This window comes from Neoarius graeffei, chromosome 9, assembly GCF_027579695.1.
Source record: "Neoarius graeffei isolate fNeoGra1 chromosome 9, fNeoGra1.pri, whole genome shotgun sequence".
In the NCBI taxonomy this organism is placed as follows: Eukaryota; Metazoa; Chordata; class Actinopteri; order Siluriformes; family Ariidae; genus Neoarius; species Neoarius graeffei.
Window position 1 is genome coordinate 3,864,139 of NC_083577.1, and position 19,220 is coordinate 3,883,358.

Sequence of the window (19,220 nt, forward strand, 5' to 3'; positions counted from 1 at the left end):
CAGCTTCGAACCGTCCTTGCCGAGCACTTCACCCCAGCTGCTATTTGCCATTCTTTTTCTAGGTCACTTGATGTCATCCTACGGATGTTGAGTGACATTTGAAGGAGTTGACGATCATCCCGGTCAGTGGAGAGTCGTTTTTGTCCTCTGCCAGTCTAAGTTTGTTGTCCCCAGTGCCTGCTGCTTGACCTTGTTCTTATGAACTGCAGTCTTTGAAATTTTGAGGATGGAAGCAACCTGACGCTCACTGTACATCTCTGCCAGTAAAACCAGAATTAAACCCTTCTTTTTCTCACTCAAAACTATTCTTTTTAATTCTTTTGGTACGAGTAGATATTTTTGTATTCCAATTAAATTTAAAATATGTCCTACGAGCACGGTTTTTGCGATCCAAACTGGTCCTATTGCAAGAGGATAGTGATGACCACAGCAGCGGTTTTTATACTTTTCCTGGTTAATTTCAGATTTGGTTCAGGTGATCACCTCATCAGTACCTCATTAAGTAAAATGAGGCGTGCTGTGTCGGAATTCCAGCGCAGACACTGGAATGAAATGGCTGCCATACAGAGAGATATTGATTTAAGGAAAGAAGAAAAAAAAAGTCTCTTAAATGTTTTCCAGAGCTGTATGTTAAAGTATTATTTAACAAAGAAAATTGATAAAATCATTCAGACCTTTGTTTGTAACATTTATGGAAGGATTCTCCAATATTACCACTTCTCCCCGTTGGAAAATCTTCAGGATGGAGAATTTAGTACATGCTGGTTTCTTGACAAGATGCAATTTTTTGCATTTTATAAAACCTGAGCGAGAGAGAGAGAGAAACTGGTGATGGAATGACTGTTTATCATTGCTATAATGTAGGAAATGACAGGAGCTAACTTGTCTCGTGAATATTTCATAACATTAAATGTAACGATAAATGGTTCTTAAAAAGTACGCAGTGTTATTTATTAATACATTAAAATTCTAAGTGCTGACCATTTGCTGGAGAATAGAAGCAATAAAATTGTTCTTTTTACAGGAAAAGAATCAACTTCTGGGTTGTAAAAGTGACTGTTTTGTGATGGGACGCATCACACCACCTGGTCGCTGAGGATTCTTTAAAACAGCGAGCTCCTGTCGTCTTTTACTCCAAATTAGATTAAAATTAGATATTTCTAGAGCCACTTTTGCGTCCATGTTATTTTTGTCCCCATTACAAAAAGAAAGAGAGAGAGAGATCCCAGCTCAGCTCCAGTCAACCATGATTGTTTCAAAAAAACACAGCCTGATGCTAAACCTCACAGCTAAACCACTCTGCACCAGATGGTCCTTCCCTCTACTAATGCTTTTCTCTGGAAGCTCTGTGCAGAATCAGGATATAACGGCCAAGCACTTGACTCACGTAAGCTTTTCTGCTCACTGATAGCATGTGTGTGTGTGTGTGTGTGTGTGTGTGTGTGTACGCACGCGCAGGGGGCCGAGCGTGCGCAGTGTGTTTGGCACATACACAACATCTGGAGAGAAGGCAGCAAGATGGTACGAGAGTTCAGTGATTATTGCATTTCTCCTCCTCTCTCTCTCTCTCTCATACACACACACACACACACACTGAGGTGAAGACCTGAAATTGGTCATCACGATCTTTTATTAACACAGAAGTCAAATGCGAAAGCATCGTTACATGTTTAACTTCCTAACCTTAATAAACATCATGGTTTGTGATAAAAATCAGTAGAATCGTGGCTCATTAAACTGTAATTGAACAGATCAACACCTCAGCAACTACAACAGCATGCAGAATGGCAAATAAAATTACATAACTAATGGGCGCTAACTGGCTAATCATAATAACTGGACGAGTGTCGTTCTGAATGATAAATATCTGCATTCGAGTTGTAAACCACCCTGTGAGTAATGCGCAGACAGCTGTCAACAGTATTTATATCGGTGTTGAGTGGGCTGGCGATCCCTAAAGCGCAGTTCAGGCTGTGTGAGCTTGGCCTCGTTACTTACTTCAGTGGGGGAAAAATAAACCTTGTTGGTGGTCTAAGTGGTGGAGAAAGAATAAATAAAAGAACAGACTCCAAGATGAGAGACTGAAGTGCGCTCGACCTCTGCAGAGGAGAATAGGTCATGTGACCACCATTATTGACCTCCTGTCTCTGTTCATCCTCTCATTCTTGGTTTGTGTCCTCAGATCAAGACACGGTCACCATTTTCGACAAGACGGAGGTGAACCTGGTTTCGTTTCGCCGCACCATTTATCTGGCCATTCAGTCAAGGTGAGGGAGTACACACACTCGGTCCACATGTTACACACACTGCAGGGCCCAGAGGAGGGAAACAGCTGGATAGGAGCCACTTGATGGTACAGCAGAAGCAGAAATATCGAGCTGGAACAGACCCACTGGGAGAGATGTACAGCGGTGCTTCAGCATCGGTGAACCCTTTAGAACTTTGTGGTTTTGGACATCAATGTGACCCAAAACATCAGATTTTGAAACACGTCCTAAAAGTATATAAAAGAACCCGATTAAACAAATGAGACAAACAATATTATACTCGGTCGTTTATTTATTGAGGAAAATGAGCCAATGTTACAGATCAGTGAGTGGCAAAAGTATGTAAACCTTTGGGATTCGCCATTAATTTGAAGGTGAAATTAGAGTCCGGTGTTTTCGATCAGTGGGGTGATGATCAGGTGTCGAGTGTTCACCCTGTTTAGTTCACACGGCCAGAGGCCAATGAGCTATTTCCATCACGCGGCATCCGTCCGTCCACAATTCACAAAAATTGCTCCTCCTCCCCGAGTTTTCAGTGGATTTTGATTCTGATTGTTTAGTTTGGAAGATCTAACCAGTCTGCACAAAACTTGCTCCCTGGTTTTATGATTGGTGCGGCCGTGTGAGCTACTGCTCTGGTGTATTTATTTAAAGAACAGAGATCTATCAAAGTCTGATCTCCAGAACACGTGTTTATGGAAGTGTATCACAGCATGAACAAAAGGAGATTTCTGTGGACCTCAGAAAGAGAGTTGTTGATGCTCATGAGGCTGGAAAAGGTTACAGAACAATCTCTAAAGGGTTCTGATTCCATGACAGACAGAGGAGATTGAAGATCACCACAACCCTCCAAAGATCACTCCAAGAGCAAGGCGCGTCATCATCCCCAAGGTCATAAAGGAACCCATGGTAACTTCTAAGCAACTCTCACACTGGCTAGTGTTATGAGTCCACCATCAGGAGAACATTAGAGTCAGGTGTTTTCAAATCAGTGGGGTGGCAATCAGGTGTGAGTGGGCACCCTGTTTTATTTAAAGAACAGGGATCTATCAAAGTCTGATCTTCACAACACATTTATCTAAGTGTAGATCTTAAAGCCTAGGACATCGATCCTCATTCATGGGATCTTAAAGGCTAATGACAGGATAGTCTGGAGATCAGCCCTCCACCACGGTGCCAAAGCAGCAGAAAACAAGATCAGGCAGCTGGCCGATGCAAAGAGGGGGCACAGAAAAATCCAGACACAGAGGCGTGACCCAGTACCAGGCTTTGTCTGCACAAACTGTGGGAGAACCTGCTCATCCCAGATTGGGCTTTATAGCCACAGTCAGTCATCGATGCAACCCTTAAGCCCAAACTGACCCAACTGCATTCCATAGTCTGCATATACTGAAGAAGGCTAACGATAATCATAGCATGAACAAAAGGAGATTTCTGTGGACCTAAGAGAGTTGTTGATGCTCATGAGGCTGGAAAAGATTACAGAACAATCTCTAAAAGAGTTCTGACTCCATGACAGACAGATGGAGGAGATTGAAGATCACCACGACCCTCCAAAGATCACTCCAAGAGCAAGGCGCGTCATCATCCCCAAGGTCATAAAGGAACCCATGGTAACTTCTAAGGAACTCACATTGGCCAGTGTTAAAAATGTTGAGTCCACCATCAGGAGAACACTGAACAACGGTGTGCACAGCAGGGTCAGAAAGGGAAAGCTACTGCTCTCCATAAAGGACATTGCTACCCAAATACAGTTTGCTAAAGATCACATGGACAAGCCAGAGGGCTACTGGAAAAATTTTATGGATAGATGAGACCAAAATAGAACTTTTTTGGTTTAAATGAGAAGCGTTATGTTTGGAGAAAGGAAAAGACTGGTTCTGGGATAAGAATCTCATCCTGTCTGTGAAACATGGTGGTGGCAGTATCACGGTTGCATCTTGGCCAGGAATTCTGAATTATTCCAGTGAATTCTAAAGGAAAATGTCAGGGAATCCGTCCATGAACTGAATCTCAAGAGAAAGTGGGTCATGCAGCAAGACAATAACCCTGAGCACAAGTTGTTCTCACAAAGAACGGTTAAAGAAGAATAAGTTTTATATGTTTTGGAGTGGCCAAGTCAAAGTCCTGACCTTAATCCAAGAGAAATGTTGTCATGAGAGGAAATTCGCCAGAGTTGAAGCTGCTCTGTACAGAGGAACAGGATACAGTTCCTCTGAGCCGATGTGCAGGATCATCTGATCATCAGTTCCCGGAAATGTTTAGTGCCAGTTATCGCTGCACGAGGAGTTCACAACCGATACTGAAAACCAAGCTTCGCATACTTTCCCCCCACACAGATATGTAACACTGGATTATTTTCCTTAATAAATTAAAGATCAAGTACAATATTTCTGTCTCGTTTGTGTAACTGGGTTCTCTGTCTACTGATAGGACTTGTGTGAAAATATATGCTTTCAGTCACATTTATGTACAAATATAGAAAACTCTGAAAGGTTCACAAACTTTTAAGCACCACTTGGAATGTGTAGTTGTTGCAGGCTAGAAAACTGCTGAGCATCACTGAGCCACTGACAGGATGCAAAGTTATAAGGATCTTCAAGTTACAGCATGTGAAGGTCTAAACGGAAATCCATAATAATATTAGTGGATAACATTTTAGCTCACATCAGACACCGAAATAAACTTCTGGAAAGATTCTTCGGTCGGATTAAAACCGGAATCAGGTTGCGAGGAGCTTTTTGCAGCCAGGTCACATACTATGGAATCAATTTTGTGCCAAAATGTTCATACAATACTTTTGAAATATCAAACAAAAACGACAAATCAAAATACAAAAAAAGAATTTTTTTAGACTGGCAAACAAATTATTCGTGTAATCGTGCAAAATATCAGTCTATTACTCTTCAGAAACCTTTTATTTTTGTTCTGCAGCTTTCTTAGTTTTGTTTGCCGTAATTTATTTTGGTTGCGATTCCAGCTTTCTCGTTTGCGCTCCCTGACTTTTTGCTTGCAGTTTTGGCACAAACTTCACATGTGGGCGGGCTGTCCAGGAATGCATTCCCATTGGCTAACTTGTGTTTGACTGACAGCTCTGCTCAGCCATTCCCTACTCGGATTCTGGCGGACTGTTTGACGAGTGACCGATCCATTGACGGTAAACGAGGATGGAGTGGACTTCAGTGGCGACTATGATACTGAATTAATTCAACAAAGTGTAAATTCAGTATCATAGTCGCCACTGAAGTCCACTCGATCCTTGTTTACCGTCAATGGATCGGTCACTCGTCAAACAGTCCGCCAGAATCCGAGTAGGGAATGGCTGAGCGGAGCTGTCAGTCAAACACAAGTTAGCCAATGGGAATGCATTCCTGGACAGCCCACCCACACGGGAAGTTTGTGCCAAAACTGCAAGCAAAAAGTCAGGGAGCGCAAACGAGAAAGCTGGAATCACAACCAAAATAAATTACGGCAAACAAAACTGAGAAAGACGCGGAACAAAAATAAAAGGTTTCTGAAGAGTAATAGACTGATATTTTGCACGATTACACGAATAATTTGTTTGCCAGTCTAAAAAAAATTGACTTTTTTTTGTTTTTTTGTATTCTGATTTGTCGTTTTTGTGTGAGATTTCTAAAGTATTGTATGAACATTTTGGCACAAAATTGATTCCATCACATACAAGCTGTTTTCGAAGGTTCTATCGGTCAGCCAATCGTCATGCAGGATGGATACGTCACAAACAGCCGTGACTCATTTGGTTATAGTGCTGAGAGAAGAGAGCAGACTTACAGCCTCGTTACAGCAAGAGGAGAAAAAAAAAGAATCCACTAATCCTCAATTATGTTTCAAAGCATATTGAAAAGTAGACATGACCATAATGTGATCAAAAACGCTTGCAGAAGATCAGGAGATGGTGATGTTGGAGCAAGTGGTTTAGATTCCCTGCTCAGAAAAGCTGAGTGTTTGGGAAAATAAGTCGAGATTAAATCTGCTTACAAAAACTGTGACGTCCTCACCATGCAGGTGTCATACCTCCAACTCGGCATGTTTCCTTCCGCACACACATGGCGATGGACAAGCAGGTTCACCAGTGTTGTTAAGTGTTTTCAACCTTCATTAACAGACTTTCATACTTTTCCTTGTTTGAGTTTTATTTGATTACTAACTACTTATTAACTGAGCGCAAGGTCTTTATGGGAAAATATCAGACCGAGGTCTGGACCACACAGCCTGAGCCTACAGCCTCGGTCTGACATTTTCCCATAAAGAGCGAACATACGAGGTTAATAAGGAGTTTATTACCTGGCTTTTTTTTATTTCTAAGATTAAAATAGACTCATTATAATTAGGTGCGATGCTGCTTTCAGTCATGTCACATTTGTAAAATAGTTGACGCATGCATGCAGAATAAATGGCTTGTGTTTTCAAAATTGAATTTGTCAGCAGTTACTGAACGCTCTTCGTTGCTCATTTCCTGAATAACTCTGTGACTCGTTAGTCTTTTGGCCATTTATGATTCCGTTTTGTTTTTTTGCAATATTGAAAGCCGGCATCTTGGAAAGAAAGTCCGTAATCACCCACGGGCATTACGGGAAAATACTGCCCACCAAGGAACCAATCAGAGCACACAGTTTTACCAGAAGTAGCTCATGCCATATAATAATTTTTAATTAATGCACTCATCCATTTTCTTTTTATATATATGAGTGATTCCACGCTTATGGGTACTGAAATGGGGACATGAACTTATTCACCTAAAACCATTTCTTTTTTTACCATCAGGTCACAAAACATGTAATCTTTAATGAATGATATGTTAAAAGATAACTTTAATTTTCTGAGATGTAATAAAAACATATTTATATGCCAAAGTCAAGCCTATGAGTTCCAAAATGATGTCTGTTACATTACTTCTGTTACGATTGTCCATCTCGCGTCTGTTACAAATTAATTACAATCTAGCTCTATACCATGTTAATCTTATTGAAAGAATGTGTATGTTTATTCTACTACACATGTTTATTAATTATATTTGCTAAAACATCACCTTCCTATGTTTCAAAAAGTAATTCTACATTGTTAAAATTGAGAATATATATGTCCACAACACTTCTGTTACGTTCTGACTTTGGCATATAAATATGTTTTTATTACATCTCAGAAAATTAAAGTTATCTTTTAACATATCATTCATTAAAGATTACATGTTTTGTGACCTGATGGTAAAAAAAAGAAATGGTTTTAGGTGAATTTTTAAAAATAAGTTCATGTCCCCATTTCAGTACCCATAAGCGTGGAATCACTCATATATATATATATATATATATATATATATATATATATATATATATATATATATATAAAATAACCTTGATAGTGAGGTTACATTACTGTACTTTATAACAGGATTTATTTAATCTATGTTTATTTCTTGCAAGTATACAATAAGTTTAAAAAAGTAATTGATTTTATTTTTCTAAATTACTCATTTATTACTTTCTAACTGAATATTATTTTATAGCAAAAGTCTTTCCATCCAATGGGAATATGAGCCTTTCTCCTTGGTGACGGTGCACACTGAGCCAAACACATGAGGAATCATGGGACGTGCTGTCTTTTTTGATGAATATCCAAAAGCGGTGTTCGTTTTTTCCTGGTTTTGGTGACTAATTCTGCAAACACTGGTCTGTCTGGGAAACGTCCTGCGCGGTGTTCCAGTCTTCAGAAAGTACCTACTCCTGTTCGCGCTGGCACAGCTAATAAAACACTTCATAGGTGGGCAGGACAGACGGGAAAGAAAGAGTGACACACTCCAGATTTAACACCCAGCAGAAGCGGGGAAGGTGGGAAACGTGTCCTCAGGTAGGAAAGCCACAAGCCTCCATTATTCTGAGTTCACCAGTCAGAGTTTCCAAACATGGCGGACTTTACCAGACCATATAAAACACCCATAAACTACAGGACACAGGGTGCAAAGTGATTCATTCGGTGTTATTTTATATATAAATAGATTTGCAGATAATCAGGAAGCTGAGCTTGCGGAGTAGTTGGAGAAGGTGTCTGCATGAAAAGGTGAGGCATACAACCAAATTAAGCAAAAGGGATTCCGCTCATCATGAAGATTGTTATTACTGATAAGGTTCTTACCGTATTTTATCAGTGTTGTATCGTTGCACGGTGATGCAGTGGTCAGCTGTCACCTCACAGCAAGAAGGTTCTGGGTTTGAATCTTGCAGCCTACTAAGACCTTTCTGTGGGGAGTTTGCATGTTCTCCTCATGCCTGTGTGGGTTTCCGCTGGGTGCTCCAGTTTCTTCCTCAGACAGTCCAAAAACCTGCAGATTGGGTCAACTGGAGACTCTAAACTGCCCGTAGGTATAAACGCGAGTGTGAATAGTTGTTAGTCTCCGTTTTAATCCTGTAATAGATTGGTGACCTGCCCAGGTTGAACCCTGCCAATCACCTGAAGTCAGCTGGGACTGGCTCCATCTTTCCTCGTGACCCTGATGGATGAGCAGGATATGCCACAGCAATCCATGAACGCATAATCATCCTGCTTTCTGGGTTGAAAATATGGCTTTCCTCTCTGACTGGTCAATCAAAGCAACATTAGCCAAATCACGCCAATCACAGGTGTCGGAATACGATCATCTTCCTTAAGACACTGTGAGCAGAAATCCTTTGTCTTCACAACTAGGCTGAAGAAGCTTGAAACCTTTCCAACTCCTTCACATTTCTCAGTTCGCAGAAGGAGCTCAGTGGAGAGAGCGCGAGACTGAAGATCTAAAAGACCCATGGTTCAATTCCAGGCTTTTGGCACGAATTACTGTTATTTGAGTAGGTCTTAGCCTGTTCCCAATGGGACATTGGCTTCGGGGGCAGCATGAAGGTTCGAGAAGCAGTCTTGGGCCCAAAGGGTCACTGGTTTGATTCCTGGGACCAGCAGGAAAACCGTGAGGGGAGCTGACTGAATGAACAGCACTTTCTCCTCCCTCTGTATCATAGCTGAAGTGTCCTTGAGCAAGGCACCAAACCCCAACTGCTCCCTGGACGCTGTAACACAGCTGCCCACTGCTCTGGGTGTGTGCGCACTCATAGCTAGTTCAATGTTTCACACACGTTGCTCCAACTTCACCATGATGATGCTTCTCTTGGTCAAGAAATATGCTTGCTATGGCTGTGGTGTACCTTACGATAGCCAAATCTAACATTGGGTCTAAATGTGTCTAAAGACAGTGAACCAAACAAAAGTATTTATTTTATCGATTTCACTTACAAGGTCTAGTTTCCATGAGCACAGTGTATATCTGTTCGACTCAGAGTTGAGAAAGAAGCAACAACCTAAAGACTAGATCATGATTTTGTACTGTTGTTGGGATGACCCGTCTTCTAGATATTAAATACATTTTAGCGAGCAAAAAGTTACATAGGTGAGCTAGCCAAATTTAACCAGAGGAATAAAATCCACCAAAGCAAATATGTAAGTGGAAGAGGCCTTAAAGTAGTAGGCAGCTCGAGAATTTGCGGCAGCAAAGGCACACGAATGCTAACGGGCTCTGGGGACATGCTCCCCCAGAAAACGTTGAAATTTACATGCCTTCTGGTGCATTCTCAGCTAATAAATTACTCACCATTTCCCTGTAAAATACTTGCAAAATCTGTATGAAATTTCCCTCCAGATGTGCGTGTGCTTGGCTTTTTCAGTTCCCCTCTGTTGTACGCTAGCTGGCTCTGGAACGTAACCACATACGCTAAGGCATGGTCACGTGGTCCAGCTCAGCCAATCAGAGCGCAAGAATCGATCAACATATGGCATCACTTCTGGTCATGACCCGAATAGAAGACAATTTCATGGTGGTATAATTGCATTTGCAGCAAATTATGGGCAGCGGAGACGATATTAAAGAAAAAAAATTGCTTGAACATTGAAAGGCAAGTTTTAATTTTTTTTTCTGGGATCGAGTAGCCAGCACAGATCATCTGTGTAGGCGGAGAAAACCACCAGTTGCCGGCGCTTGAGGACATCTCTGATGACCGTTCGAAACAGGTGACCGGTGAAAAAGCAAAATAAAGTGTGTTAGTAAGGTGTTGGGCTGCTGCGAGCTGCCAGAAAACTTTAATTTCAGTTGGTGGTGGAGTGTGTGGTCTTAACATGCTGCAACGGAACGTCCCACAGTTCTTCAAATTTGATTGAGATTTGATGACTGAAGGTCATAGTATATGATTTATGACATTTTAATACTCAAACCAGCCAGTGATCATTGAGACACTAGGTTTAGGAAAACAGGTTTTGATAAACTTGACTAGATGTAAAACACAGATTCTAAAATATTACATCCCACAGAGCTCTACGGAGGTTTATTATGGAGTTGAACCTTCTGCACGGCCTACTGAGAAACAGCATTTTCATATAATTTGGTCTCGAGAGAGATGCTGGCTGTAGACACTTGCTGACAGACAGGAATGAGTAGAAGCTGAACATTTTCAGCTGTCCAGAGTAAAGATAAATTTGGAAATGGAGTGCTGAGAAAAACAAGATTTTTTTTTTCTTAGTCTTCAGTTTTTCAAACTGGTCTGCATTTTTTTTTTAAAAGATAAATATCCTCATGCTTGCAGGTGTACGATATCATATTTGTACTCGACAGGATTATCGCTGAGTGTTGAGTATCAGCACTGCCACTGCTTAATATCTGGGAGGAAGCTGTGCAACATCTTTGGCCAGCATTTTGTCGTCCCATTGGAGGTCCTCAAAGATTCCTTCTTTCTGACCAACTTGTATCAGTATTTGTTACCCGTAACACTGCTCCCTTAAAGGAACAGTCCACCGTATTTCCATAATGAAATATGCTCTTATCTGAATTGAGACGAGCTGCTCCGTACCTATCCGAGCTTTGCGCGACCTCCCAGTCAGTCAGACGCGCTGTCACTCCTGTTAGCAATGTAGCTAGGCTCAGCATGGCCAACGGTATTTTTTGGGGCTGTAGTTAGATGCAACCAAACTCTTCCGCGTTTTTCCTGTTTACATAGGTTTATATGAGCAGTGATATGAAACAAGTTCAGTTACACAAATTGAAACGTGGCGATTTTCTATGCTATGGAAAGTGCGCACTATAATGACAGGCGTACTAACACCTTCTGCGCGCTTCGGCAGCGCATTGATACGGAGCTCAGATATCAATGAGCTGCTGAAGCGCGCAGAAGGTGTTAGTACGCCTGTCATTATAGTGCGCACTTTCCATAGCATAGAAAATCGCCACGTTTCAATTTGTGTAACTGAACTTGTTTCATATCACTGCTCATATAAACCTATGTAAACAGGAAAAACGCGGAAGAGTTTGGTTGCATCTAACTACAGCCCCAAAAAATACCGTTGGCCATGCTGAGCCTAGCTACATTGCTAACAGGAGTGACAGCGCGTCTGACTGACTGGGAGGTCGCGCAAAGCTCGGAGAGGTACGGAGCAGCTCGTCTCAATTCAGATAAGAGCATATTTCATTATGGAAGTACAGTGGACTGTTCCTTTAAGTCTGTTCACCATATGTGTATGAAAGCTCCGTCATGGTGCGTGGGGTGTTTATGAATTTTGTTGGCATGGATTGGCTCCACTTGTCCACTTCGAGTGAATAGTCACTCCAAATCAATCCAAAGTTCCTCTGACCATCACCTTTATCCTGTGATGAACCCTTTATATCCTGGTCCCTTCCTGGATGACTCCCCCCATCCATAGGGGTTAGGAAGAAAGGGGTACTTAAAAAGGACAAATAACTGAAAAGTAAGCTTGGATGGTTCAGAATGTCCTAAATAAATATTTTTTTAAAAAAGTAGGGCTCCCAAAAGTGGCATCACAAGTACGTAGATACCTTCCAACAGTCTTGAGATTCTAGTCATCTATGGTAGTAGCATTCCTGGAGCACTACACAGGGTCTCGAAAATCATTAATTTATTCTCCATGAGCTGAATTCAGAGTTGAGTTACATTTTCATAGTGAGGATTTAATACTGAAACTGTGCACGTTCGTATTCAGACCTCAGAAACTTAGCATAGCAGATGTGTACTTGGTTAGCTTATTCTTCAAATCACGGGAATGTTTTCTTTACAAGAGGACACACAAAATGAATAAAAACACTTTTTTTTAAATCAGAAATTCAGAAAGGAAATCCATCACCTGTATGAGACACTAAACAATTCCAACCTCCGATACCTTTTTAATTGGATATACACTACCGTTCAAAAGTTTGGGGTCACCCAGACAATTTTGTGTTTTCCATGAAAAGTCACACTTTTATTTCCCACCATAAGTTGTAAAATGAATAGAAAATATAGTCAAGACATTTTTCTGGCCATTTTGAGCATTTAATCGACCCCACAAATGTGATGCTCCAGAAACTCAATCTGCTCAAAGGAAGGTCAGTTTTATAGCTTCTCTAAAGAGCTCAACTGTTTTCAGCTGTGCTAACATGATTGTACAAGGGTTTTCTAATCATCCATTAGCCTTCTGAGGCAATGAGCAAACACATTGTACCATTAGAACACTGGAGTGAGAGTTGCTGGAAATGGGCCTCTATACACCTATGGAGATATTGCACCAAAAACCAGACATTTACAGCTAGAATAGAGATCTTGCAGTCACGTGACCGGAAAGTACACAGACGCCATCTTGTCGGTAAAAAACACCGCTGAATACTGCTGCACTCGTGTACAGAATGGATTAATTTCAACCGACGGACTACACGGCTCATTTTTCTAATGAACAGATAACTAGATATATGTCTAAAATAAACGATCTACAGATTAGTGACCCTTATGGCTTACCGGACGGAGTTTTCACGACCGTGTCAGTGGATATGGAACTGCCAGCGGAATACCCAGACGTGTATAATTACCTCATCAACTTTCACTCGCTGTTCAGTGGTGAAGCACTGCGTGCTTATAAATCTCTGGACAGTTATCTTTACAGAAATTCAGGATTTGTCAGCGACTCAGATGTGGCATCTTGTAAACAAGAAAATAATCATTGGATGGGTAAGTCACTTAAGTATTACTAGTACTGCACTGACCAGCCGATTATAGAATAGAATAGAATAAGGTAATTCCAGCTATAATTCCAAATCGTCAGTGTTGTTTACCATGGATCTGGCGTTGGAGAGGTAGAGGCTTAGCAGTGGAGATTTGAGTAGCTGTTTTCTGAGCTTAATCAACAGGCCGGCTCTACAGCCTCGCTTTTGCTTCCGCTCCCGGCGCCGCCTCCTTCGCTTTGCTTCCGATAACAATCCACGGAGACCCCGCTGGTCTCGCTATCTCGTCCGGAATGTTGTGCATGCGATGGAAATCGCTACAAACCGTCATTTTCTGCTGGAAACCAATGTCCAGTAAGTCCATATGATTGTAGTGGATACTGAAGTCCGGTACAGACGAACAACACGCAAAAATACACAAAAAAAACAAAAACCGTGCACAGGTAGGGAGAGCTTGTAGCCGCAGCCGTTGTAGTAGAATTGTATATAGTAGGGTTTTCCAGAAGAAAAGGTAGAAGTAGAAGCAGAAGTAGAAGGCGGAAATATGGCGTTTGACCTACAAGATGGCGTCTGTCACAATCTGGATCGGCTGTGACGTCACATGCAAGTGCTCCATTGTCATTTACCACATTAGCAATGTATAGAGTGGATTTCTAATTAGTTTAAAGTGATCTTCATTGAAAAGAACAGTGCTTGTCTTTCAAAAATAAGGACATTTCAAAGTGACCCCAAACTTTTGAACGGTAGTGTACAGACACAAATTTACATATGTATATTGCATGCATTATGTTTATGAACCATGGAAGATTAGCCCCATAAGGGGCTAAAGGGCATCTCAAACTCAAACTCACGACAACTCAAAACTGTAAATTAAACACAGTAAAATAGCCTGCATCCCATGGACACGTTATGATTTCACAAACTCCATTTAGTATCTCAAGGCTTCATTTAGTATCTTCATTAAGTTCTGAGCAAGATATTAAAAACACAAAAATACAATGCAAAATAATAAAAAGTGCTGGATCAAGTGCTATTTTATACGTTGGCAAATAATGAGGGTGGAAGCCATGTTGTTAAATTAAACCAAACATTCTATTATTAAATGTCAAAATTACAACCAAGACTATTTATGCTGCAATACACTGATCGTATACTTTACGATTATTATAGTATGTGTAATCTCATGCGTATACAGTATTTTTTTTACTTAAAGCTGCTGACTACAAAGTCATCCAAAATTTTCAATTTTTTATCGTCCTTTGCATTTTCCTGTGTTCTACAAGGACATCATGATGTAGACGAGATGTGATCATTTTGACGTGCTTTGGTCGCTTTTCTCCGTTTTGGGACTGCTTTTTTCCCTCTTGAGGTAAACAGTACGGCCCTACGGAAACAGGAAACAGCCGAGCACGAGGAGCTTTAAAATGGTGACGTGCGGAAAACACTGACTCTGCATCGACCTCGGGGAGTTTTGAGTCTCAGGGATGTAATTTGTGGTTGACGTTCGCGAATAGATCCATGAAACAAAAGTCGAATATTTATATCTTTCCTCTGTTCCTGCTTTTGTGTTCTCGTTTCTTTCTCTGCAAGATCAAAACATTAGGTGTTTAACTCCAGACTCGCTACCATGGAGTCGAGCGCATGGGTCCTAAGGCTAAGATAGCTAAGCGTAAGCTAGAATTTAGTTGTCTGTCCAAAATCATCCAACCTTGCTCTTTCAGTTGCACTCACGAGGCAGGCTTTCCTTTTCCGCTGGAGAGAGAGCAGAGTCCGCCATGTTTGCCCACGCCGACTTGTTTTGGTGAAAAGTAGCTCAAAACACACCCCACGGTGGTCACGTGATCTTGTTGCTCACTTGCTTCTGCAATCTCTGAAATCATAAAACGAGGGACGCTTTTTATCTCGGTAAAACATTTACACACAGGATACATAGCGTATGTGCACAGCAGCGCAACATCTCGAAACTCCAACAGCAATAGAACATTTCACCCAGAATTCAACTCTGCAGTTAGAACCTTGAAGAAAGTGACATTTTTCCTTTTTTTTTCTTCAGTGAAAATGTGCGACAGTACACGGCCCATTCTATAATTGAGGGTACATTTCAAGTGTGACGGTCATCATCAGCTCCATCATCATTAAACTGGGCAATCCATTAACAGAATTGATAACAGAGTTGACATTTCCCATCATTTCGTGTCTTAACTCCACATGATAACCTCAAACTAGCTACCATATGGCACATAACAATTTTATGAATTTGAAATCATAGTTATAAATAAATAAATAAATAAATAAATAAATAGCTTGCTCTATGGGTCCATGTGGCTCCTGCTTATAAATAAAATAGTTTTCTGATCATGTCCATACAGTAAATACAGCATATACGAGTGCATCTCAAAATTTTAGAATATTGTGAAAAAGTTCAAATTTTCCATCAGTTATTTATGAAAGTGAAAATGTTATATATTATAGACTCATTACACATAAACTAAAATGTTTCAAGCATTTTTCTATTTTAATTTTAATCAGTATGGCATACAGTACAAAAACAAAAAAAAACATCTCAAAATATTAAAACATTTCATTTCGAGTTTGAGTAAAACAGTATGAACACAGTGTATCTCTCGGTCTAGTTCAGTACACACAACCACAATCATGGGGAAGACTGCTGACTTGACTGTTGTCCAGAAGATGATCACTGATGCCCTCCACAAGGAGGGTAAGCCACAAAAGGTCATTGCTGAAAAGGGTGGCTGGAAAAGGTGCACAAGCAACAGGGATGGCCGCAGTCTTGAGAGGATTGTCAAGAAAAGTTGATTCAAGAACTTGGGAGAGCTTCACAAGGAGTGGACTGAGGCTGGGGTCAGTGTATCAAGACCCATCACGAACAGACCTCTTCAAGAAAGGGGATACAACTTTCGCATTCCTAATATCAAGCTACTCCTGAGCCAGAGACAATGTCAGAAGTGTCTTATCTGGGATCAGGAGAGAAAGAAATGGACTGTTGCTCAGTGGTCCAAAGTCCTCTTTTCAGATGAAAGTACATTTTGCATTTAATTTGGAAATCACGGTCCTAGAGTCTGGAGGAAGAGTGGAGAGGCACAGAATCCAAGGTGTTTGAAGCCCAGTGTGAAGTTTCCACAGTCTGTGATGATTTGGGGTGCCATGTCATCTGCTGATCTTGGTCCACTGTATTTTATCAAGTCCAAAGTCAACACAGCCATCTACCAGGAGATTTTAGAGCACTTCATGCTTCCATCTGCTGACGAGCTTTTTGGAGATGCTGATTTCTTTTTCCAGCAGGACTTAGCACCTACCCACAGTGCCAAAACTACTACCAAATGGTTTGCTGACCATGATATTACTGTGTTTGATTGGCCAGCCAACTTGCCCGACCTGAACCCCATAGAGAATCTATGGGGTATTGTAAAGAGGAAGATGAGAAACACCCGACCCAAAAATACAGATACGCTGAAGGCCACTATCAAAGCAACCTGGGCTTCAATAACACCTCAGCAGTGCCACAGACTGATCACCTCCATGCCACACCGCATTGATACAGCAATTCATGGTAAAGGAGCCCCAACCAAGTATTGAGTGTATAAATGAATATACTTTTCAGAAGTTGGACATTTCTGTATTGTAAATCCTTTTTTTGATTGATCTTAGGGAATATTCTAATAATTTGAGATACTGGATTTCTGATTTTCATGAGCTATAAGTCATAATCATCAAAATTAAAACAAAAAAGGCTGTAAAAATTTATTTTTACATGTAATGATTATAGACTATATGAAAGTTTACCATTTTGAATTAAATTATGAAAAAAAAGGAACTTTTTCATGGTATTCTAATTTTTTGAGATGCACTAGTATATTTACTCTATGAGGCAGTAGCCACAAAAATGAAGCGTAATCCAAAAATGATTTAAAAATATATCAAGTGTCTGTACTTTATATTATTCTACTCTTACCTCTTACAGTTTTTGAAACCGAAACCTCTGAACCGAGGCTGACATACACACGCTGTCGCCATGACCAAAACTCTTGTTTCCCGTTAATGGCCCGGCGCTAGAGCTCAGTAGTCTCTTTTCGACAACTTCCCGTAACAACTTAGAAGTGCATCACATCTGCATCACACATGGGACCACTGGCCGAAGAAGGCGAGGAAAGGGGGCCGACCTTGAGTAGATTTTAAAATAGGAACGCACTTTCACTCTGTAATAAGCAGAAACATGCCTGAAAGCACTTTAGTCTAGTCCATTTATTTCGAATGGCGAACCGAATTATATACACTCACCGGCCATTTTAATAGAAACAAGTTATGCGTATGCGCGATTGTTACACTCATTCTTACAACACAATGACATAGTGGCTACAGCCTCTATATGAGGCAGTAGCCACCCAAAAAAAAATAATAATAATCTCACTCCAATATTACAATAACAGTTGACAATCTACTGTTGGTGTAAAATCCTCAATATTTTATTCAAATTAATGAGAAGAAACAACAGAACACACCTCACTGCCTTTCTGAAGTTTCCCGCCAGAGGAAGGGACACTCAGTACAGGTGTCATGTGTATTATTCAAAGTATTGGTGGATTTTATGCTGTGTTATAACAGAGTTGACAAGAACATTAGGACACACACACAGGAAACGTACCCCGAATTCAGGAATGACCCACAAACAGTACAGGCTCATTAATATCCATTACCACATCTTCTAAATCTTTTAAGTGATTAAAATTAAAGGCGGCGGCACGGTGGTGTAGTGGTTAGCGCTGTTGCCTCACAGCAAGAAGGTCCGGGTTTGAGCCCCGTGGCCGGCGAGGGCCTTTCTGTGTGGAGTTTGCATGTTCTCCCCGTGTCTGCGTGGGTTTCCTCCGGGTGCTCCGGTTTCCCCCACAGTCCAAAGACATGCAGGTTAGGTTAACTGGTGACTCTAAATTGAGCGTAGGTGTGAATGTGAGTGTGAATGGTTGTCTGTGTCTATGTGTCAGCCCTGTGATGACCTGGCGACTTGTCCAGGGTGTACCCCGCCTTTCACCCGTAGTCAGCTGGGATAGGCTCCAGCTTGCCTGCGACCCTGTAGAACAGAATAAAGCGGCTACAGATAATGAGATGAGATGAAAATTAAAGGCCAAGGTTTTTTCATTCATTTTTTTTTCTAACAGCATCCGAATAAAGTCTAAATCCATCACATGCATATAAAAGTTCAGAGTTGTACCAAAGTAACTTGCTGGAACTGGTCCCATTAAAACAGATTACGTGTCCTGTAGGAGTTCAATGACCCTGTAGCTCAAACCTCCATTCTCTACCACAAACATGAACGTCTCAGACATTTACCATCTGTTCAGATCGCATTCTAAAGGAGAGAACGTAAAAGCTGGAGAAGGTAGAGACGGCTCTTCATGGGAGAACCCAGTTCCAATTGAGATCCCCCCCCCCAAACCTTGGTTACTTTATCTCTCTGGCTTGCTGCTGGTCTTTATCTTCATTCTCGGATGCCATGCTGTGAGTGATTGAAGAGCCTCACGCTGATTCATTTACTCTAAACTGCACTGAGTTTCTGTGTCCTTGCTTGACTTCCTTCCAAACTGCAATCTGATATACAAGTTCCACTGGAAAGGGCGGCAGTCGGCCTTGAGAACATAAAGATCAATGTACATGAGCTATTCAGGGAAACGCACAATGATATAATGTTCCCAAGAGAATAATGTAGCCCACATATAGATGTGTATATGGCTCAGCATTTTCCTCAGCACACGCTGCCACCGGAACACTGGGAAGTTAGAAGTAGGACGTTATTAAATAAAAGTAAAAAAGAAAGAAAAGTGAAAGAAGGCGAAGAAGAAATGGGAAGATGGAACAATGGAAGAGTAAATATTTGCAATTAGCACACTTTTTCGAGCTGCCTTCTCTGCCAGGTAACAGGA

At 41.1% G+C, this 19,220-nt stretch overlaps 1 protein-coding gene across 6 annotated transcripts in view; it reads right to left on the reverse strand.

Annotated features, from left to right (window-relative positions):
* The window catches only part of znf385b (zinc finger protein 385B), a 520,848-nt gene that overhangs the window by 442,138 nt on the left and 59,490 nt on the right, over positions 1-19,220 (reverse strand). For 4 of the 6 annotated variants that reach the window (XM_060928957.1, XM_060928953.1, XM_060928950.1 and 1 more), the window contains exon 2: positions 15,016-15,154. The exons of 1 other annotated variant lie outside the window; for it this stretch is intronic. In XM_060928957.1, the coding sequence (XP_060784940.1) occupies positions 15,016-15,061 (46 nt within the window). In that variant the 5' untranslated portion in view covers positions 15,062-15,154. Of the gene's footprint in view, positions 1-14,992; positions 15,155-19,220 lie in introns of all 6 variants that reach the window. One more of the 6 variants, XM_060928954.1, reaches the window with a different exon arrangement.